This window comes from Schistocerca nitens, chromosome 11, assembly GCF_023898315.1.
Source record: "Schistocerca nitens isolate TAMUIC-IGC-003100 chromosome 11, iqSchNite1.1, whole genome shotgun sequence".
In the NCBI taxonomy this organism is placed as follows: Eukaryota; Metazoa; Arthropoda; class Insecta; order Orthoptera; family Acrididae; genus Schistocerca; species Schistocerca nitens.
In genome coordinates, this window is record NC_064624.1 from 58260888 (window position 1) to 58286086 (window position 25199).

The window sequence follows — 25199 nt, forward strand, 5'->3', positions numbered from 1 at the left end:
GAATGCTTAGGTCACACTTGTCTCCATTAAGGGTAGCAGAAGTGATCCACAAAAGTACCGTCTTTCCTCATTGACATCCATCTTTTGCAGAGACCTAGCACATATTCTGAGCTCAAACATGACGCAGGTATCTGGAACAGAATGACCTCTCAATGCCAATGGGCATTGATTCTGAAAACCTAGAGCATGTGAACTCAACTTGCACTTCCCTCACTTGACATCTTGAAAGCCACGGATCAACTAAATCAGCTGGATGAAGTATTTTTTGACTTCTGAAAGGCTATTGATGCGGTACCACACTAATAACTCATAATAAAAGTAATAATTATATGGGGTATCATACAAAATTTGTGACTGGATTAGGGATTTCTCGGTAGAGATATAGCACCATATTAGATCGGATTTAGATTCATTGATCGAATTAGAAGTAACTTCAGGTGTGCCCCAGAGAAGTACGAGAGTAGCTTGAAAAGTTGTCAGAATGGAATAGAAAGAAATAATTTATCTCGGTGAAACTTTTTTCTTCTTCAGCTTAGTCTCCTTGTATAGTAATGCACTTAGTCTATCAATGTTCCAATGCTTTTAATCCCGCCTTGAAAATGGCCTGCAAAATACCTGTCAGCTTCGGCTGTCAGATTCCATTTGAAGAGAATCTCAGTCCACCAAGGAAATTTTGAGCTTTGGGAAGATATGGAAGTCTGATGGGGCCACATCAGGTGGGTGTGACAAAATTCGTGTTACATTTCACGTATTTTTGCTACGGCAATGACAACTGCATGCGTGTGTCCACTGTCTTGATTAAAGATGGTTTTCTTCCTTGCACACCTGACCTCTTTTCACATCTCTTTTGCTGTAGTAGGTGTAGGAGGTTAGTGTAGTATTGTCTTGTAGTTGATAGTGGGAAAGTAATTTAACAGCACAACCCCTTTTGCATCCCATAAAATTGCACCATGACCTTTCTGGCCGACAACATTGCCTTTGCTTTCTTTATGGGTAGTGAATCAACATTTCCACTTATTTAACTGTTGTATCTAGGGTATAGCAGTGGATTCAAGTTTTGTCTGTGGTCACAAACTGTATTAAGAGTTATGGCACCCATCTAGCAGATAATATTCTCATACTGAATTCCACTGTAAAAATGTTCTTGCCCATTCAGGTGACATCCCTACAACTTCAGAATTTTCTCATACTTTCAGTCGGCAATCCTCCGTGATCATTTTGTGCACTCTTGCAATAATTTATGGGGTAGTGACACATCATGGTCTGATCACCATCTGTCCTGTCCAAATTTAAACTCGTTTGTCCACTCGACAACAGTTGAATACAAAGAATCATGGTCCCCCATTGAGTTCTGAAAAATTGCAAAAATTTCCTTTGCTTTCAAAACTCTCTTCACAAAGTACTTAATCACTGCTCAAATCTCAATTTTTTTCCATCTTCACAAATCACTATACGAGTACAGCAGAGAGTTGTTGGTACCACAGATCTCAACCCAGAGCCCTGATGCGTCACGTGTTTACTCGTAAAGGAAGACCTATTATTACGTAGAAACCTCGCTGCGGTGATGCAGTTATCTGTGATGAAGTACTGTCTGAAAAAGTCTGCACAAATATTCAGTCAGATCTTGATAAGATTTCAAAGTGGTGCAAAGATTGGCAACTTGATGTAATGTTCAGGAATGTAAAATTATCCACTTCAGAAAATGAAAAAAACATAGCATCCTATGACTAGCCATTGATGTCACAGTTAAAATCTGTCAACTCGTATAAATATCTGAGTGTAACCATTTGTAGAGGTATGAAATGGGATGACCACATAGGCTCATTTGTAGGTAATGAAGGCAGCAGCCTTCGTTTCATTGGTGGAATTCTAGGGAAATGCAATCACTCTACAAAGAAGACTGCACACAAAACAAATGTGTGTCCCATCCTGGAATATTGCTCAAAGTGTGAGCACTTTACCAAATATGAGTGACAGGAGATATTGAGTGGGTACAATAAAGGGCAACATGAATGGTCATAGATTTGTTTGACTCAATGTAGAGCATCACAGAAACAATGAAAAACCTGATTTGGCAGAAATTTGAAGACAGACACAAATTATCCTGTGAAAGCCTGTTTACAAAGTCTCAAAAGCCAGTATTAAGTGAAGATTCTAGAGATATTCATCATTCCACTATGTACTACTCTCATAGGGACCACGGAGATGAGATGAGGCTCATTACAGCACAAACGGGGCAATTAAGTAGTCATTCTTCCACACATTATGTGCACTTGTAACAGGAAGAAACTCTTAATACACACTATTGTGCTTAGCATCCTCTGCCATGCACTTCACAGTGGTTTGCAGATTATGGAAGTATAAGTAGAGTGAGACAGGTCTATGATAAGAGGTGGTTTGCCAGTCTCCAATTTTATAGCTAGCTGTTAACCGCAGAATATTTCAGTCTGCCTGGAAATATGCTCCGGGCCACCAATTGATTACCATATTAGAATATTATGAAAAGGATAAGACTACCAGTCACCATAAAAATGACATGGTGAGTTGCTGCAGGCATGCGCGACAAAAAGACTATTACACAATGAGATTTTGACCAGACCAGGGGTCTGGGGGACTAGGAAGATTCCTTTTTGACGGCCCATAAACAGAATGGCATAGGAAGATTTTTTTCTGTATACCTTTATATACCTTCCCTCTTCCTGTGAAGGGAATGTATGTAAACAAATCTGTAGAACAGTCACTAGCACCTGCACGACAATTTCCTTGCCGACCTGTTTGAATTCCTTCCGATACCGCGAACCCACGGTCTGGTTCAGGTTCGTGTATGATACCTCTATGATCTGGACTCCAGGTGAGAACACCCGATCCTCATTATTTCACAACCTCAACATCTTCTCTCCCATCTACTTTGTGTGGTGCACGCTTCCTAGACGTTGACCAACTCTGTCCGTATTAAATCCACCAACAGTACTTGCATTTCAACAGCTGGTACCCCTTCCGTACCAAACAATCCCTCCCGTACAATCTGACCACCCGGAAAAGGCGTATTTGCAGTGCCCGGAACTTCCTTCTCTAGTACGCTGAAGGACTCACCGAGACCTTCGAGGACAGACACTATCACCCAGATCTATTAAGCAAATAGACCTCCCGTGCTGTATCCCCACATACCCCCATTCCTCCCACCAACCTCAAGAACCAGCTGCAAAGGAGTATCCCCTCTGTCACCCAGTACCACCCCATGTTGCAACAACTGGAACCACACCCTTTATCAGTGCTTCGATTACCTACCGCCGTGCCCTGAAATGAGGGACACCCTTCCCGAGATCCTTTCGATCCCTCTTAAAGTGGCGTTCTTTTGCCCACTCTGCCTCCACAACGTCGTAGCCCATCCTCGTGACACTCTCAATCCCAACCCATTGCCACAGGGTTAATATCCCTGAGGAAGGCCTAGGTGCAAGTCCTGCCCAATACACCCACCCAGCACTTACTATTTCAGTCCTGTTAAAGGTCTTGTCCTACCCCATCAGAGGCCTGTGAAAGCAGCAACATGTCACACACCAGCTCTGCTTTCTGTAGTGGTATGACTACCAACCAGAATCCACCAGGGAAACTCACGACTGACAAACTGTGGCCGAGACCAAAGTAGACCACCTTGTGGCACAGTGTCCAACTGAAGATAAACTGCTGATTTCATTGGCTGCTTCACAACCTGGGCCATCTGGATCCTTCCGTTGACCACCCACTTTTCTGAACTGAGCAGATGGGAGTTATCCTTACAACACTTTCTCTGGACCCAAATCATTCTATCTTCAACCTGTGGTAACCTACTGTTCCCACATCCTGTCCTATCATCTCCTCCTGATTTATGTATCCTGACCCTCACTGTACTCATATGTACGTGAAGTGTGCTCGCTTGTATGAATGTGTGCTCTGCTCTCCACCAGTATTTCCCCCTTCTCTGTTCCTCTCCTTTTCCGCTCCCTGTCCCCCCATTCCTCCCTCCTCCACAGCCTCCCAATGCTGCATCTGGCAGCATGGCCCACCCACTATGTCGTCCTGCACACTCTGCCAAAAAGCAACGATTCTTCTGCCCACACTCGTATCCCACTATCCTCCCCCTTGACCGACGCAGTCTGGATTGCTGCTCCCGTTTGACGTGACAGCATTGCATTCTGACCGGAGATGCAGTTGTATGTGTGTGAAGTGTGCTTGCTTGTGTGCCAATTTTACTTTCTGAAAAATGCTTAATAGACTTTTTGTTGTGCACGCCTGCAACTCTTTATGATGAGTAGCAATCTATCCTTTCATAATATTGTTGATATTCGGACCTGGACTTTTACATTGTTAGATTACAAAGACAGTTTACGAGCAACCCAATCAAGTCAGCCCAAGATTTTAATGTTTGACTAGAAACACTACTGCAGCAGGCAGAATAACTACTATTTATTGACTTAATGAATTTTATAATGTCCTCCTTATGGGGTATACATTTAAAACTAATGTCTATCTACACTATTTGCTATATAAATTTCTCCTGAGCGCAGTTTCCATAATTTCTCTATAAACACTGACATCAAGTCATTTTTTATGATTCTGGGATACAATACTTTTCTTGTAATGTCTGAACCTAAGGGGTCAGTAGATTCTATTGTTAACATTCGATCATCATGCATGATAAACCATTAACTCCTCCTTTTACAGCTAAATTACTACAGGTTGCTGCATTTAGACACACATTTTCAAAGGTTTTTGCATTATGCCCTTCAACCCTCATAAAGGATTTGATTGTGGAAAATAATTCTAGTTAATCTAATACATCTGGATGTTGTTGTTGTTGTTGTGGCCTTCAGTCCTGAGACTGGTTTGATGCAGCTCTCCATGCTACTCTATCCTGTGCAAGCTTCTTCATCTCCCAGTACCTACTGCAGCCTACATCCTTCAGAATCTGCTTAGTGTATTCATCTCTTGGTCTCCCTCTACGATTTTTACCCTCCACACTGCCCTCCAATACTAAATTGGTGATCCCTCGATGTCTCAGAACATGTCCTACCAACCGATCCCTTCTTCTTGTCAAGTTGTGCCACAATCTTCCCTTCTCCCCAATCCTCTTTAACACCTCCTCATTAGTTATGTGATCTACCCATCTAATCTTCAGCATTCTTCTGTAGCACCACATTTCGAAAGCTTCTATTCTCTTCTTGTCCAAACTATTTATCGTCCATGTTTCACTTCCATACATGGCTACACTCCATACAAATACTTTCAGAAACGACTTCCTGACACTTAAATCTATTCTCGATGTTAACAAATTTCTCAAACGCTTTCCTTCCCATTGCCAGTCTACATTTTATATCCTCTCTACTTCGACCATCATCAGTTATTTTTCTCCCCAAATACCAAAACTCATTTACTGCTTTAAGTGTCTCATTTCCTAATCTAATTCCCTCAGCATCACCCGACTACATTCCATTATCCTCGTTTTGCTTTTGTTGATGTTCATCTTATATCCTCCTTTCAAGACACTGTCCATTCCGTTCAACTGCTCTTCCAAGTCCTTTGCTGTCTCTGACAGAATTACAATGTCATCGGCGAACCTCAAAGTTTTTACTTCTTCTCCATGAATTTTAATACCTACACCGAATTTTTCTTTTGTTTCCTTCACTGCTTGTTCAATATACAGATTGAATAACATCGGGGAGAGGCTACAAACCTGTCTCACTCCCTTCCCAACCACTGCTTCCCTTTCATGCCCCTCAACTCTTATAACTGCCATTTGGTTTCTATACAAATTGTAAATAGCCTTTCGCTCCCTATATTTTACCCCTGCCGCCTTCAGAATTTGAAAGAGAGTATTCCAGTCAACATTGTCAAAAGCTCTCTCTGAGTCTACAAATGCTAGAAACGTAGGTTTGCCTTTCCTTACTCTTTCTTCTAAAGTACGTCGTAGGGTCAGTATTGCCTCACGTGTTCCAACATTTCTACGGAATCCAAACTGATCTTCCCCGAGGTCGGCTTCTACCAGTTTTTCCATTCGTCTGTAAATAATTCGCGTTAGTATTTTGCAGCTGTGGCTCATTACACTGATAGTTCGGTAATTTTCACATCTGTCAACACCTGCTTTTTTGGGATTGGAATTATTATATTCTTCTTGAAGTCCGAGGGTATTTCGCCTTTCTCGTACATCTTGCTCACCAGATGGTAGAGTTTTGTCAGGACTGGCTCTTCCAAGGCCGTCAGTAGTTATAATGGAATGTTGTCTACCCCCGGGGCCTTGTTTCGACTTAGGTCTTTCAGTGCTCTGTCAAACTCTTCACGCAGTATCGTATCTCCCATTTCATCTTCATCTACATCTACGCCTGTAACTTGAGTTAAAAACTTGGATGGAAACTGTATCCACTGATGTGTGTATATTTTCTGCTTGTCTTGCAGTTTTTGGGCACAGGTCTTGTGAAAAACGCGGAGGTGCAGCAAAACTGAAATCGTATCTACTTGATACCACCCTCTGAACCATGTACATTGCCGTTGGTGGGGCGGCTTGCGTGTCTCAGCGATACAGATGGCCGTACCGTAGGTGGAACCACAACGGAGGTTTATCTGTTGAGAGACCAGACAAACGTGTGGTTCCTGAAGAGGGGTAGCAGCCTTTTCAGTAAGTTGCAAAGGCAATAGTCTGGATGATTGGCTCATTTGGCCTTGTAACATCAACTAAGACGGCCTTGCTGAACTGGTACTGCGAAAGGCTGAACGCAAGGGGAAACTATAGCCGTCACTTTTCCCGAGAGCATGCACTTGTACTTCATGGTTTGATATAATAATTCCAATTCCAAAGAAAGCAGGTGTTGACAGGTGTGAAGATTACCGAAGTACCAGTTTAACAAGTCTGGTTGCAAAATACTAACACGAATTCCTTACAAACGAATGGAAAAACTGGTAAAAGCTGACGTCGGGGAATATCAGTTTAGATTCCATAGAAATGTTGGAACACACGATGCAATACTGTCCCTATGAGGTATCTTAGAAGATAGTAAACAGAACAAGGTTGCTATAAAACTAATTTTAGTATCATTTCATGTCGACACATCCTGTCTCTCTCCCGGGAAGCCAGAATCTACAAGCTTCCAAAGAGCTGTAGGTTTCAGCAGGGCACAAGAGAGCTAAACATTGGTGAACTGAGCTGAAATAGTAACAATAAGTTCCCATGCTTACAGGTCCTTCTATTATTCAATAATTATCAGTGCAATCTATCATTAACAACCGATATTGACACTGCAACAACCTTTCTACAAGCCTAGTAATTTAGCTCTTTTACTTTCAGCTTATAGTTAAGTGACATAAATAAAAAATACATTGTTTAATTCATAGAACATGTCTTCAGTATTTCGATTAACTACCACAGTAACACAGTAAAGTCAAAAAACTTAAGCCGGCTGATATTGCACGATTCTCCCCTAAATCTGATCCCTGATGACTTCCATGGAAGGGGAGTTCCCCATAAGATTACGAAACTTTAAGAAAAAGAGTATCACGTAGCTGAATCATCTTATTGCAGAAAGACTACTCAGGGTGGCCCAGTAAGGACGAAAATATGGGTACTGCATCACACATGGATATATATATATATACAGGGTGTTACAAACAGGTACGGCCAAACTTTCAGGAAACATTCCTCACACACACAGAAAGAAAATATGTTATGTGGACATGTGTCCGGAAACGCTTACTTTCCATGTTAGAGCTTATTTTATTACTTCTCTTCAAATCACATTAATCATGGAATGGAAACACACAGCAACAGAACGTACCAGCGTGACTCCAAACACTTTGTTACAGGAAATGTTCAAAATGTCCTCCGTTAGCCAGGATACATGCATCCACCCTCCGTCGCATGGAATCCTTGATGCGCTGATGCAGCCCTGGAGAATGGCGTATTGTATCACAGCCGTCAACAATACGAGCACGAAGAATCTCTACATTTGGTACCGGGGTTGCGTAGACAAGAGCTTTCAAATGCCCCCATAAATGAAAGTCAAGAGGGTTGAGGTCAGGAGAGCGTGGAGGCCATGGAATTGGTCCTCCTCTACCAATCCATCGGTCACCGAATCTGTTGTTGAGAAGCGTACGAACACTTCGACTGAAATGTGCAGGAACTCCATCGTGCATGAACTCCATCGTGCATGAACCACATGTTGTGTCGTACTTATAAAGGCACATGTTCTAGCAGCACAGGCAGAGTATCACGTATGAAATCATGATAACGTTCTCCATTGAGCGTAGGTGGCAGAACATGGGGCCCAATCAAGACATCACCAATAATGCCTGCCCAAACGTTCACAGAAAATCTGTGTTGATGACGTGATTGCACAATTGCGTGCGGATTCTCGTCAGCCCACACATGTCCTACCAACCGATCCCTTCTTCTTGTCAAGTTGTGCCACAATCTTCCCTTCTCCCCAATCCTCTTTAACACCTCCTCATTAGTTATGTGATCTACCCATCTAATCTTCAGCATTCTTCTGTAGCACCACATTTCGAAAGCTTCTATTCTCTTCTTGTCCAAACTATTTATCGTCCATGTTTCACTTCCATACATGGCTACACTCCATACAAATACTTTCAGAAACGACTTCCTGACACTTAAATCTATTCTCGATGTTAACAAATTTCTCAAACGCTTTCCTTCCCATTGCCAGTCTACATTTTATATCCTCTCTACTTCGACCATCATCAGTTATTTTTCTCCCCAAATACCAAAACTCATTTACTGCTTTAAGTGTCTCATTTCCTAATCTAATTCCCTCAGCATCACCCGACTACATTCCATTATCCTCGTTTTGCTTTTGTTGATGTTCATCTTATATCCTCCTTTCAAGACACTGTCCATTCCGTTCAACTGCTCTTCCAAGTCCTTTGCTGTCTCTGACAGAATTACAATGTCATCGGCGAACCTCAAAGTTTTTACTTCTTCTCCATGAATTTTAATACCTACACCGAATTTTTCTTTTGTTTCCTTCACTGCTTGTTCAATATACAGATTGAATAACATCGGGGAGAGGCTACAAACCTGTCTCACTCCCTTCCCAACCACTGCTTCCCTTTCATGCCCCTCAACTCTTATAACTGCCATTTGGTTTCTATACAAATTGTAAATAGCCTTTCGCTCCCTATATTTTACCCCTGCCGCCTTCAGGATTTGAAAGAGAGTATTCCAGTCAACATTGTCAAAAGCTCTCTCTGAGTCTACAAATGCTAGAAACGTAGGTTTGCCTTTCCTTAATTTAGCTTCTAAGATACGTCGTAAGGTCAGTATTGCCTCACGTGTTCCAATATTTCTACGGAGTCCAAACTGATCTTCCCCTAGGTCGGCTTCTACTAGTTTTTCCATTTGTCTGTAAAGAATTCGCGTTAGCATTTTGCAGCTGTGACTTATTAAACTGATAGTTCGGTAATTTTCACATCTGCCAACACCTGCTTTCTTTGGGATTGGAATTATTATATTCTTCTTGAAGTCTGAGGGTATTTCGCCTGTCTCATACATCTTGCTCACCAGATGGTAGAGTTTTGTCAGGACTGGCTCTCCCAAGGCCATCAGTAGTTCTAATGGAATGTTGTCTACTCCCGGGGCCTTGTTTCGACTCAGGTCTTTCAGTGCTCCGTCAAACTCTTCACGCAGTATCATATCTCCCATTTCATCTTCATGTACATCCTCTTCCATTTCTATAATATTGTCCTCAAGTACATCGCCCTTTTATAGACCCTCTATATACTCCTACCACCTTTCTGTTTTCCCTTCTTTGCTTAGAACTGGGTTTCCATCTGAGCTCGTGATTTTCATGCAAGTGGTTCTCTTTTCTCCAGAGGTCTCTTTAATTTTCCTGTAGGCAGTATCTATCTTACACCTAGTGAGATAAGCCTCTACATCCTTACATTTATCCTCTAGCCATCCCTGCTTAGCCATTTTGCAGTTCCTGTTGATCTAATTTTTGAGACGTTTGTATTCCTTTTTGCCTGCTTCATTTACTGCATTTTTATATTTTCTCCTTTCATCAATTAAATTCAATATTTCTTGTTACCCAAGGATTTCTACTAGCCCTCGTCTTTTTACCTACTTGATCCTCTGCTGCCTTCACTACTTCATCCCTCAAAGCTACCCATTCTTCTTCTACTGTATTTCTTTCCCCCATTCCTGCCATTTGTTCCATTACGCTCTCCCTGAAACTCTGTACAACCTCTGGTTTAGTCAGTTTATCCAAATCCTGTCTCCTTAAATTCCCACCTTTTTGCAGTTTCTCCAGTTTTAATCTACAGTTCATAACCAATAGATTGTTGTCAGAGTTCACATCTGCCCCTAGAAATGTCTTACAATTTAAAACCTGGTTCCTAAATCTCTGTCTTACCATTATATAATCTATCTGATACCTTTTAGTATCTCCAGGGTTCTTCCATGTATACAACCTTCTTTCATGATTCTTAAACCAAGTGTTAGCTATGATTAAGTTGTGCTCTGTGCAAAATTCTACCAGGCGGCTTCCTCTTTCATTTCTTAGCCCCAATCCATATTCACCTACTACGTTTCCTTCCCTCCCTTTTCCTACTACCGAATTCCAGTCACCCATGACTATTAAATTTTCGTCTCCCTACACTATCTGAATAATTTCTTTTATTTCGTCATCTGCAGAGGTAGTTGGCATATAAACTTGTACTACTGTAGTAGGCGTGGGCTTTGTGTCTATCTTGGCCACAATAATGCGTTCACTATGCTGTTTGTAGTAGCTTACCCGCATTCCTATTTTTTTATTCATTATTAAACCTATTCCTGCATTACCCCTATTTGACTTTGTATTTATTACCCTGTATTCGCCTGACCAAAAGTCTTGTTCCTCCTGCCACCGAACTTCGCTAATTCCCACTATATCTAACTTTAACCTATCCATTTCCATTTTTAAATTTTCTAACCTACCTGCCCGATTAAGGGATCTGACATTCCACGCTCCGATCCGTAGAACGCCAGTTTCTTTCTCCTGATAACGACGTCCTCCTGAGTAGTCCCCGCCTGGAGATCTGAATGGGGGACTATTTTACCTCCGGAATATTTTACCCTCGGGAAAAATTACGGCTGTAGTTTCCCCTTGCTTTCAACCGTTCGCAGTACCAGCACAGCAAGACTGTTTTGGTTAGTGTTACAAGGCCAGATCAGTCAATCATCCAGACTGTTGCCGCTGCTATTACTGAAAAGGCTGCTGCCCCTCTTCAGGAACTACACGATTCTCTGGCCCCTCAACAGATACCCCTCCGTTGTGGTTGCACCTACAGTACGGCTATCTGTATCGCTGAGGCACGCAAGCCTCCCCACCAACGGCCGAGATCCATGGTTCATTGGAGGGACACCTGGATTAGGTTGCTTATTACTGGGCGAAGTGTTTGCTGGTGCTGTGATGGAGTAATCATTAAATTTGGGGGTAAATAATTTGAGTGTCACCATTTCTGTGAGAGCTATTTCTGGAGGCCTTATTTCATTTAAAGTTCTACTTTTATTTGTTGTTTGATAACGTACCACATAGTTTTTGCTCTGTTTACTCACTAACGTTTTGAGTGTTGTCCTCTAAGTTTTCCTTTTTTAATGTCAGTCTGGAGGATCTGACAATACTAGTGGTATTGGAGTTTCGACTACTGCTTGTTCTCTGAATTACTACAGCTCTCGCTTTTTGGAACAAGATTCTTTAATCCCAGGAAATAACTATACCTTGATTTGCTTCTGTTTTATTTTACCCGTATATGTTTTATTGGGAAACAATATTCAAAGTGCTGGAGGAAACAGTGTATCAAAGTTAAATTTACCACCTCCTCAGTATTATTTCTGTATTGTCTCTCTAAAAACTGTGATAAAGTCATTATTTTTTGATTCTATGATACAGGACTTTTATTCAATAATTTGTACCTATCCTATCTGTACTGGTCGTGTTCTAGCACCCTAAGACACTGGCTACGTCTGTGTGAGTTGTGGGGATGTGTTTTACACTGCAAGAGGACATGGCCAAAAGCTTTAATATTTTGGTAGTATTTTTCACTGTGCCTGACAGACTCGTCTATACGGCAAGTAGCAATCTATCCTTTCTACAATGTTCTTATTCCATCTGCACTTTGCATTGTTTGACTTCTACTAATCAGTTGATTTTATTGTTAGCATTTTATCATCGTGGTCAGATACTCTATTTAACTATTGGTTTTACAGCTAAATTACTTAAGACTGTTGTGTTTAGAAAGATTTTCAAAGGCTGTTACACTATGCCCTCCAGCCCTCATAAGGAATTTTGCTACGGAAAATAATCCAAAGCCAGACACCAACAACTTTATATGCCTGAGATCTGTACTATCTGACAGAAAATTAACATTAAAGTCTCGACAAAAAACAACTCTCCAGATAATCTGCATAACCTTAATTAAAACAGTTTTTAGCTGCTTTACGAACCTCGACATACTCTCTTGTGTATGCACTGAAGGTTCACACATTTCCTGCTCTACTGCCGTAGCAAAACATTTAGGTGCTGTTCAGCACAATATCCGTTAACTTTTAGTGTCTCGAACTGACATCAGTTTTTTTGCATACACAGCCATTCCGTCCTCCTTACTGAATTTTATGGTAGTATGGCATTAGCCCGCAACCACCAAGATAAATCTGTTAAATTTGAGAGATTTCCATTTGACGTTCTGATATGCACTGACATTCTCTCTCTCTTTTCATGTATAGGCTTTCTCATTGACTGACTGAAGCCACTATATGCATTTTCTGTAATATACACAGCTTTGTCCAAGCTGCAGTATTTGTTTCAATAGTAACTGTTTCATCTACGTCTACATACATACTCCGCAAGCCACCGTACGGTATGTGGCAGAGGGTACCCTGTAACACTACTTTCATTTCCCTTCCTGTTCCACTCGCAAATAGAGTGAGGGCCAAATGACCGACTGTAAGTCTCCGTACGAGCCATCATTTCTCGTACCTTATCTTCACGGTCCTTATCCACACTGTATGTTGGTGACAGTAGAATTGTTCGGCAGTCAGCTTCAAATGCCAGTTCTGTAAATTTTCTCAAAAAGAACGTTGCCTTCCATCCAGGGATTCCCATTTGAGGACCAGAAGCATCTCTGTAACACTTAATGTGTCGTTCGAACCTCCCGGTAATAAATCTAGCAGCCCGTCTCTGAAATGCTTCGACGTCTCCCTTCAATCTGACCTGGTACAGATCCCAAACACTCGTGCAGTACTCGAGATAGGCTGCAGCAGTGTCCTATATGTGTTACCCTTTACAGATGAACCACACATTCCTATAATTCACCCAATAAACCAAAGTTGACCACTCACATTCCCTACCACAGTTCTCACATGCTCATTCCACCTCATATCACTTTGCAGTGTTATGCCCAGATATTTAAATGACTCGACTGTGTCAAGCAGGACTCTAGTAATATTGTATCTGAACATTGCAGGTTTGATCTTCCAAATAATCCGCATTAATTCACATTTTTCCACATTTAGTTGCCATTCATCACACCAACTGGAAATTTTGTCCAAGTCATCTCGTATCTTCCTACAGTCATTCAATTTCGATACCTTACCGTACACCAGTTGTGATGAAACTGCAACTGTCACAAGCTATTACTGCTGACTGCATTATCAGCTAACAGAGAACTAGACGCATACTGAAAGTACAGATTCAGACAGTGCGCACGGAACAATATTTTTTGCCCCGTCATTCTCAGCCGACACACGATACTGGATGCAGACACGGTGGGGCACGAAGTCGGCACACCACTCTCCTGGCCGTCATCAGTTTTCGTGACCCGGGCCACTGCTTCTCAATCGAGTAGCTCTGCAGTCGGCCTCACGAGGGCCAGTGCACCCAGCTCGCTGACAGCACTCGGCAGAACCGGACGGTTACCCGTTAGAGTGCTAGCCAAACCCAGCAGTGCTTAACTTCTGTGATCTGACGGAAACCGATGTTACCATTGCATTAAGAGTGTTGGCACATAACTGTACCGCTGGCCTCTAAAATTGCAAACAACGAACAATGGAAAATTAAAAAAAAAAAAAAAAAAATTACTTATTGTGCGTACACAATTAAACTGGTAGGTGGTATGCGGGTATGCAAATTGTGAAATTAAATATACAGAGCTGTCACATTTGTTGAACTGAGCTGAGATGTTAGATATGTGTAGTCCTGTGCCAGAGTTAGATCACGGTGACTGGCAATAGGTGGTCTGCCAGTCTCTCAGCAACTTGTAACCATATGTTTGCAAGGGGTGAAGAGATCTGGAGTGTGTGCTGACCAGGCAACAAGGCAATACAGGCAACATGTGGGTCTCGCATTATTTTGTCAAAAGTTAACATTGTGCTACAAAAGTAAGGCACAGCCACTGATCTAAACACACAAGAAATGGAATGCCTGCTGTCCAAACTACCTGCTACGGCTAGGTAATTGTGTTGTGTAGCCTATGGTACCCCATACCATAATGCTAGGAGCTGTGGCCCTACCACAATGACTACAGGTCTGGCAACATTTGTTCTCCGTGAAACCTCAACACACTGATGAGTCCGTTACGGCTTTACACAAAACTGTCACTGATGGAAAATGACCTCTGTATTTCTCAGTTTTGGTATCTAAATTTATACCACGGCTTTTTTTTCTGTATTCATGTTGGGAACAAGCCGAGATTATGTTTGTGTACAGCCAAGCAGATGGAAACATTCGAGAGGCAGCACAGCTGTTCCAAAACAAGAACATCTACCTCTACATCTACATTTATACTCCGCAAGCCACCCAATGGTGTGTGGCGGAGGGCACTTTATGTGCCACTGTCATTACTTCCCTTTCCTGTTCCAGTCGCGAAGGTTCGCAGGAAGAACGACTGCCAGAAAGCCTCTGTGCGTGCTCAAATCTCTTTAATTTTACATTCGTGAGCTCCTCAGGAGGTATAAGTAGGGGAAGCAATATTTTCGATACCTCATCCAGAGATGCACCCTCTCGAAACCTGGACAGCAAGCTACACCGCGATGCAGAGCGCCTCTCTTGCAGAGTCTGCCACTCGAGTGTGCTAAACATCTCCGTAACGCTATCACGCTTACAGACAACAATATCGTGCAACATTGCCCTTTCTGGCCATTTGTGTGATCACGGGTCCTTTCAGACAGACGAACGTGCAGAGAGGCAGCGGACTGTGCTCACACCAGATCTGGAGGACTGGGTTCTACAAGATATTCAGATGAACCCTCGTACAAGCTCCAGGCGAGTGGCCTGCCATCGTGGTGTAAGCCAAAGAACAATTGTGTGTACCCTGCACGACAATCGCTACTGTCCCTATCACCTGCGCAATGAGTGCAAGGATTATTAGCTGTGGATTTCCCTCTACGAGAAAAATTTTGTCTACAGTTTTTTGCACCAGACCACCACAATGATGGGATTTCTGTCATCAGTTCTCTTTAGATGAAACTACCTTTACCATAACTGGCATCATCAGTCTGCATAACTGTCGTCTGTGGTCTACAGGTAATTCTCAGGGAATGGTTCAGGTGTCTCATCAGCATCAACGCGTGGCAGGGATTCTTGGCAACCACGTACCTGGACCGGTTACGATTCCACAACGCCTCGATGGAGAAACATATTTGGACTTTCTGTAAAACATTGTGCCTGGGCTGTTCAAGAATATGCCTTTGACGATACGTAAGGTTATGTGGTTCCCGCATTATAGTTTGCCTACACCTCAAAAACATCTTCCCCGGATGACGGTTAGGACGAGGTGGCCCTGTAGCGTGGCCTGGACTTAACCCCCTGGATTTATACCTCTTAGGGGCATCTGAAAAACATATACGTTGAACCAGATCCTGCTGTGCAGACCCTTCAACAGCACGTTCACGACACCTGTGACACTATTCGGAGAAAGGCTGGAACCTTTGAAAGAGTGTGGCAATCAGTGATGGACGTGTTCACTGCATCCCATGGAGACCACTGAATATCTATTGTGGCACAGATGCAATGCAGCTCCGTACTGTGTTCCAGGATGACCTATTGTCATTGCATGCACACTGCCCGTTTCCACACACTTGTTCATAGGATCTCTGTTCCTCCATTTCCAATCGTGAACACCTTCCTGCAGTTTGTCAGTGTTATTAACGTTCACCATCATACAGTAAATGTATCTTAATCCTTACTGTAAACATGGCTTACAATAAAATAAATTTCATTCAACCTAAAATTCAGACAAAACTAGAACGTAAAATAATTTCTGTTGGAATTTGGCCCCCTTGTCTAACGTTCCGGGTACAGCTCTGCGTTGAAGTGCAAAGAGTTTCAGCAAGCTGCCTGCCGATATGGCTAGAAATTGGGAACCTGTAAATAATAAAAGTATCTTTTTCAGCACCATAAATAATTTGCTTACGCAGACTGAAAACCCTTACTAGCGGCACAACATTCAATGTAATATACTTCCATACTTACAGAGTTAAGATAATGTTACTCTTTGACAACTGTAAGTGTACTCATGTAAAATAGTACAAATACAACAGCTTTTGTTAAAATTGCCCTTCACACTGGTCATATTGCATTCACTTACAACTTTTTTAGCATGAACAGTCTAGTAGGTTAAGGGCAGTTAACTGTGAAGGCCACTAATTCTCATGTTAATATACAGAGTGGTCAGGAAGTCCCTTTACAAGTGCAATTATTCCATTGTAACCCTAATAATGCTTACAGTTATTTGCCCAAGATGCACGAATGTGAACCACTGTTCATCTTTGCACAGCTTGATACACTTCTGTTCTACTTATCCTCTTTTAACAGCTGCAGAATTGCACGTTAGCAGGCCTAAATCCACTTTTGTGTAAAGCTGCAGTGTTTGCTTTTCAATTCCAAGTTATGCAGCACACTTTCTGGTCGACTTGCGGGATGATTGCATCACTGATGCACACTAACTTCTGCACTTTTCCCTTCAGGTTGATGGAAAACATTAGTGGGGGGCAAACAAAACACTTTCCAGGTGAAAAGCTTTCTTTTCTCACACAAAGTCTGAAGATTTTGTTGCTCTTTACAGAACCAGTCAAGTAAATTATCCATAACCTGAATCATATTTTTGTTGTTGTGCTTCTGTTCATAGACCCACCCATTTGTTACTAAGTGCTCCCCTAAAGCAAAGTTGCTGCTGCCTGCCATTGGCCTTTACCAAATATGGAAAGGCAAACAATGAAGTGGTAAATGCACAGACTTTATTATCCTCCCCTGGCAGTCGCACAGCAATGCATATAAAGGAGACTGTTCGCAAGTCAATGATTGCGATGACAGGTTCACATCTTAAGTACCTTATTATCTTATACCGTTACATGCATTTAGTTCGGGTGTAACGGGATTTTCGTCATCACCATATATATCTCAACTTGTTCTTCACAATTTGATGTACTGTGGGATGAGTAAGGGGTAGCTGTGGGGTATTAATTAGAATAGTAATGAATTTCACATGAATTTTCTGCTTTATTGCATCAGATGAAAAGTTTTTTCTTTTTCAAAGTCTATACAAAGAACAAAAACTTACAAAACTTATTTTATGAGGTAGTAGTCCATTCTTATGAACCATTGTATATATATTTTTGGCTTCCCAAATTGTATATTGTTAAAATTTTTAGAAGTAACTGCAAAAAGATGTTTCTCTTCTTAAACATTTATTATCTGAGAAAATCTATTGAGAAAGGACAATAAAATTGCTGAACACGAATAGACTGAGTTGTACACGAATTGTTGAAAAAACACATCCGAGTACCTTCCCACTGAGAAATATTTGCTCTCACAAAATATCTGTACACACATTCTGGCAAGAAAATTCTGTTTTATAAGGGCGCTCTTAACATGCCCTTCCACTTAAATAGATTAATGTTGTAATCATAAGAGTATACAAAGATGGACATTCCTCTAAAGCTACAAAATTCACATACCAACTTTCAAAACCGGACTTAAAATACGAATGCTGAGAAATTTTGTACTCCTCCTCTACACTTAACAGATATGATATTTCTGTGCCCATAAAACTGATAGAAAATGTCTTTTTCATTAAATCACTTTAGCTTTCCATCAGTTCAGTGCGGCAATCTGTTGTGCAAACAACAAAAAGGCTTACAACTAAATTAAATGCTACTTTGTGCTTAGTACCACCACACTTTTGCCAGTGCATTTATGTTTTACATCAATAGGTACATAGGGAGACAAGAAATTACATCAAAATGGGCACAACAATTGCTTCCCAACTTTTCCAGGGAGAAGATATTCACTAAAGCGCTCTGACTTTAAAATAGGTGCAACATTGTACAACAATTAAATCACTCTCCAAAATACAGGCACATGCTATAAATCTCAAAGTTATTCAAAATGCAGTCAGTTTTCACACTTGCCGAACATCCTCTCTTCCGGAGCAATCATGCTTATAAATAGACACAAAAAGGAAGTCCCAAAGAGGTTTAAATTCTAAATTTACAAAGCACACAAAAAATACTATTAACTATAATACCGGTCCATTTTATCTATGCAGTCAAGGCAACCATTTACAACTCTTAAAAACTAAACTCAGTAAAAAATAATGAATCACTTTTTCCATGTTCTACATCTTTAAAATATTCTGTACATCAAAAAAGCTTTTTCATTATGAGATCTATATAGTGAGTGCAAATATGGTTTTTTCCAATTACTGAATTCTTTCATTTTAAAAGTAACTGTGAAGGACATATCTGGAAAATTTGTAAATGCTCAACTCTGTTTCTCCATATGATATTACATTATTATACCAGCAGTCTCCATCAACCAGTTGCAAGTTAAAAGGAGACAACTCAGACACAGATCTACTCTGAAGTATTAAATGTCACCTATGTGGGTGATTGTAGGTATATAATAACCAAAAATTAAAACTAGGAAACAGAACAAACATGTCAAAAGAATAGAAGTCAATGAGAGCAGCCAGTCATCACTGTGAGTAATCAATAGGCTTGATAACATAAAACTATGCAATTCAGAGGTTCCACACAAGTTAGCATACTGCTGCAGAATGAAAATTTTGCTATGTGATTTTTTTTCCTGTAAAAATGTGGAAAACAAAACATATCTCCAGGAACTAATTATTTTATAAATATCACTAACTCTTGTCAACATTTTAAAAAAAGTCTTTGATTTAATTCCCGATTAATTATTTTTCATAAATAAAATGCACAAGATGGCTTCAGTACTTTCACTTCCACTTCTAACCAATTTTTAAATAATAATGCTTAAATTTTGTGTTAATAATGTTCATGTATGGCTTGGTTACTTGTTGTAAATAGATAATTTTTAAAATTACTTTCCAGATTGTCTTTCTATATTAAAAATACAGCAATAAACGAAATTCCTTTCAGTTGACTGCATAGTTTTGCTTATCACTTGGCTTTTCTCTTGTAAATTCATACAAATTTCTGTCTTCTAATCTTTGACTCCACTGGCCTCACAAATTGTGATGATACACATGGCATGGACTGTAGAGTGTTTCAGACTGGCTAGAATGAGCAACACCTATTGAGGATACATCACCAAACAATATTTGTCCAATATTAATACTGACAATTTTGTCAATCAGACTGTGTGAGAGGTCTCTACATTAAGTACACTACACATGTTACTTTCTGCCACATATAAAACAATCACACTTGTACAAAAGTAAATGTCAAATACTCTTGAGACAGGCTAATATTAAGACAGCCATTCAGGGTACATATTAAATTCTCTGACAACACAAAAATACAAAGTTAAGTACAGTTGCCACAGATACAGTACAGAACATAGTCAAAAGGTGAAATTTCTACAGCAAACTGAAGTGAGCAAATCTCCTTCACTTGCTTATCAAATCCGAGGCAGATATAAATGACAATTTGTAAAGTCTATAAAGATCAAGAAATATCTACACTGTGAGGCAAATGACTGACATTAAACCAAAGTCTGCAGTTGTGTCGTGTATGGGTAAGGAATAATGTGCACTTTCTTTGACTGATTAAGTGAAGGAAGGTTGTTTACCTTAATATTGTAAAACAATTAATGTGCGCCTCAGTATTCCAATTCAAAAAATTTAAAGAGACTACTCGTTGGCTATACATTCTATAAATGAAAGCATCACATACAACTGGAACAGTAATATTCCCTGCTCAGATGTTGCATTGCTGGTCAGTGTGACAAGAAATACACACCATGGAATGACAGGAATATGTCCAGGATTTCCAGTCTTTAATGGACAGTGCCCTAGAGAACTGGCTTAAAAGATATGATGAAGTGTTCACAGGACATCAATTACAGATGACATGTACTGTGCAAGTTGCGAATTAGAAAATTGTACACGTATTACTTTAGACAAAAATGTGCAACTTCCACGTCAGTCTCACATGGTGGTACTACTGTAATGTGACATTACTAATACTGTAATTCTACCACTTACACTAATGTAACAAATTCCCAAAATGGTGCAGCACACCAATAAAAAGAATAGCTTTTTGTGGACTGGCAGAGTTCTACATTTTTGAAGACCCAACAAGGTGAATGTTGACAATAAAAGACTAACTGAATAGTACTGTTCAGGCCCACGGTTTTACAGCCTAACTAAATTTATATTCACCATGCCTAAAATGACAGAAAAAAATGCCATCTGCCCAACTTACAGTATTGGCATTAACATTTCACTTTTTGATTTTTTATGTCTGTGACAACAAGTACTTATAAATTCTTGTTCCACACAGGTAAGAGTTATACAACATACAAGAAACTTAAAAACATCCAAATTTATGATTTTTTATCTTAAAATGCAGAAATGAAGTGTCATGGTTTATGTAATGGAATGTTCACACGACAATGACAAATGTTCACACATTAATCATTAATGTCAAAAGATCTGTATTACTACATTATAGTAGGTTTGATTTTTAACACGTTTGTACTTTTTTGCTATTAATAACTAAAAAAGTACACATCACAAGAGAACAACTCTACATTATACTTTGGACACTGGCATCTTAAAACACACACACACACACACACACACACACACACACACACACCTTGTTCTTGTAATAAACATGGCAAAAAGTTATGGAACAGTGGACTTTATATCCTTCGTTTACCTTACCATTAACTGTAGAGTAAAAGTAGCTTTTGGAAAGCAAATCACAACCTCCGTCACAGAAATTATGACAGTTAAATGCACATGGCCAAACTATAATAGTTTACTCCTAAATTATTTAGCATTAGTAAGATCCTACATGTTTTCTTATATTCTTGTTTCTTAAAAAATAACTTTTTGCATACACACTTTATATTTTTTTTCTTAATTTTCATAGTTTCTTTTTCACCCACAACCAGGCAAGTTTAAGTGCAAATAAGAGCATAGTTTTACAGAGTCATTTAAAAAGAGAAGCTGACAGAGTATAGTTTTATCAAATCAATCTTCGGCTGAGAGATTTCAGGATTTTTAAAAAAGGAGTCTGTAAAAATTCTCTAGGAACAGTAGTGCTTAATGTACCAAAATTGTGCTAGACGCTTAAGTTTTGCCAATTTTTATTGGCTGCACCGAGATGGCAAGTAACAAGACATGTTTGCTATTTAAAAAAAAAATTGTCAACTTAGCTGTCATAAAGAAGTATTCAATCCAACAAACAAAAAAGAATAGCTCAAATCTGTCCCAGATTAAAATTATAGTACGTGGTTATCAGACAGTAAGGGAGGACACAGTGCTTACCGCTCTTCTCACCTTCCAGAGACTGCCATTGACAAATTATTGTATAGTGATAGTACTACTAGAATGGAATGTTCTCGTGCAGAAAAACAGAATGACAACAGTAAACGAATGGGCGGAAACCAAGAATGACAACTTATTAAGAAGTACAAACAAGCATCACATTCCCTGTCAGTTTCCCAGCCATATTCTATACTAACAACACATGTAGACACATTCACAGAGGACAAACCACTGACCACAAGACAGGACACTTTCATTCCTCAATCCTCAGTGAGAGGTTCCGAGTATCCAAAGTGAGTGTGCGTATCGCATTTCACCTAGTGAAACAAATTACACATTTTTAACTGTTCTTTTTTTAAAAAACTACAAATTCAAGTATCTCTCGAGATACCGTGACTTAAGTTACCAAAATGTACTCTTAACCTAGAGACGTAACACCATCATTCGGCAACACCTAGTACGCGTGCTTCCATCTGATTTCACAAACTTTAACAGGTTTCCCTCAAAGCAACTGTAAAAATCCACGCACAAAAGGCATCGGCAGTAACACATTCTGCACCGGCTCAAAGAAGTCGATAACTCGAAGAGAATACGAAAAGTAAATAAAACTGGGAAATGGTAGATATTTTCTTGGACTTAGGCCTCAATAGGGAAACCACAAATAATGTGAATGGTGAGCTGACAGTTCTGAAGTAATAAGTCAGAAAGAGAAAGGCTTGCTAAATCAAACAGGGAGTGGGGGGGATTCTGAAATTACACTGAGAATGAAGTATGGAAAGTGGAACTAAACATAATTTTACCAACTTGTGACTTTAAAACTACTTGCTGTTACTAACCTCTGTCAACTGTATATTTCTAAAGAGACTATGCTCTCAATAAAAAACAGACCAAATCGAGTTAGGACAAGTGACCGGCAGTGTCCAGAAGCACGACGCACCGGCAGGTGACAGCGTCGCTGACCGGGACAGACCTAAGGGCTGTACTCTGGCAATTTGGCAAGGCGGGCCTCGTCTTGCTCACTGTCGTTCCGTGCAATGAACATTGTGTGTCCCATGCCACAGGAGACCTGCTTCACGTACACACCCTCCAGCGCCTTAACTTCCATCGGTGTCGTCGAAGATTTACGGAGCTCGCCGAGTCCCTGAAAATGAGAGAAAAGTACTGGAGTGATTCCAGACATAAAATAGTTAAATAATGTAACCACATTCCCCTGTCAACAGCACAAGGTGGGGAACTGGGTTTGAGCCCTATACTGGAGTAAAGTTTAGCTACATTTAAAACATTCATCAAGGTGAATAATTTGCCCTCAGCTGGTATCCTACATTATCAATTTGGTTGTATCTACTGATTTAACTACACTGAGAAAGCAGTTTCAGACAAATAATTAGGTGAACTGAACTTCAGAACTTTATTCCAAATCTTAAGAGTCAGGTACATAAACAAAACAAGTAACATATGCAGAAAAGAGGAACAGAAGGAACATTAAGGTAAAGCGCTACTAAGCTTGAAAAAAAAAAAAAAAAAACAAAAAAAAAACACAGAACTGCTTTCAATTAAGAAGCAAAAATATTATTAATTTTACTGAACCAAAACTTTATACAACCTTTGAAATGATTTTTAGAAATTCTTAAAAGTCAGGGTTTCCTTCTTCAACAATTGCCTCCATATGACTGAGCTAAATGAAATTTCATACAAAGCACTGGAAATGAGCATAAGCAAAGCTTTCAGCTTGCCAACCTGTACTGGATGCAACAGACTGAGCACACTGCATTTTGTGGGGCAGAACTGAACATCAAGTGCAAGCTGCCAACCTTTTAAACAGACGGCCATGCGACAGTGAACTGTTTTAAATGCCAACTGCCAAAAATAGCTACAGAAACTGACAGACCGATAAGATACCAGCGCTTTGCAGAAGATGGAAGAGTATATACCTTCCGAAATGTTGTGGATTCGCTGAGCATTGTTACGACACAAACTCAAGATTTTAATGTACTGAAATGGCCCAAAAACATACATCTGCACAGCACAATTCTAAATCGCCAAGAAGGACAAAAAGGTAGCTGACACCAGAAGAGGAGGGCTGCCACGGAATACAGAGTATTAGAAGTGTGATTTGGAACTAGCAAAGTTTCAGAATAGCAACAAAATGGCTTTCACATACGAAATCTAAAGAGATGACATCAGCCTCCTTGTGACATTGCCAAAATTCCTATTGATTGCAACAATTTATTTTAGTATACAGAAAGGGTAGCCATGTAACTAACAACACAAGGGTGTTTGCTTTAGCTTAATCCTCGCCACAAACTAATGATATACAGAAGTCGGAATGTGTTGCTGTTCTCTGTAAACACTGTAGCTGAGTTCCACAGCATGTTCTTGAGAGTACAATGTAATCTAAGCTTCTGGTCTTTCCTTCTCATCCCCTGACCTGCAGCTCTGGATGACTTTCCCGAAATCTAGCCCCTTTCCTAGGCCTCTCCAGTCCTTTTCTTTCACCCTGCTTCCCTCCCCTTCAACCCTTCTGCCTGAAGAAGGAGCCACTGGCTCCGAAAGCTTGTCAATCGCAAGTCTTTTATGTGTGTGTTCTGCAGCTGCTTGGTGAGTAGATTTTTTTATCTTTTTCAAAATATTGTTTTATTGAAATTAAATTTCCTTTGGCATATCTACTCTCAGCTATTATTCGATAATGTTCCGAGTTATACAATATTCTTGTCACACGATAAGGTAATGACAAAAATTACTACATACAAAGCAGCAATGGTGCACCCTAATGTCATAAAACAGACTAGATTACATCAGCATCCTGTTATGTACCAGACATATCTCATCAAAACTGACTACAGAAGTCGACATTTGCTTACATTTATCGAGTTAAAACTGTGCACGAACCGGACCCCGAGCTGCGATCTTACCTTTCACGAGTCTTGCACCAGGAATTGCACTATGTGCGCACACCAGATTTCTATCGAGATACACGACGGCTCACCCACAGGACTCAGCAAAGACAGCGGCTTCGTTACAGCTTCAAACCGGTACTGACACAATTGGGCAAAAGCAGCCTTTGGATAGTGTACTAAGAGTCCCTCACTCACATTCAGCTGCACGTCGATAGCGAATGGCACATTTCTGGGTTTGACTCGTAGCCTGTTACACAATATTATCCTGCCACACACACTGAAAATTTAATTCGCCAACAGATGTTCGTCAAATGCTCCGGCACAATAACACTCACCAATTCGCCGTAAGTAGGTGACGGGCCCCACGCGATGACACTCTCGTCGGCCGCCATGACGATCGACGTAACTGAGCAGCCGACACTTCTCACTGTCCAACCGGTGAGATCTTGGACGGGCTTCGGGTACATATTAGCCTCACCGGTACGCTTTGTTTGCCCAAATAAGTACACACACCCTGCAACACAA

The 25199-nt window shown here is 40.5% G+C and overlaps 1 protein-coding gene and 1 long non-coding RNA gene across 2 annotated transcripts in view; one reads left to right on the top strand and one right to left on the bottom strand.

Moving 5' to 3' along the window:
- Positions 1-25199, top strand: part of LOC126212993 (uncharacterized) — an 81194-nt gene that overhangs the window by 39664 nt on the left and 16331 nt on the right. The gene's annotated exons all lie outside the window — the stretch shown is intronic.
- LOC126212992 (protein RCC2) overlaps positions 17522-25199 on the bottom strand; it is an 87717-nt gene continuing 80039 nt past the window's right edge. The window contains exons 8-9 of the mRNA XM_049940534.1: positions 25010-25188; positions 17522-22918 (exon numbers count right to left, since the gene is read on the bottom strand). Of these exons, the coding sequence (XP_049796491.1) occupies positions 22748-22918; positions 25010-25188 (350 nt within the window). The 3' untranslated portion in view covers positions 17522-22747. The remainder of the gene's footprint in view (positions 22919-25009; positions 25189-25199) is intronic.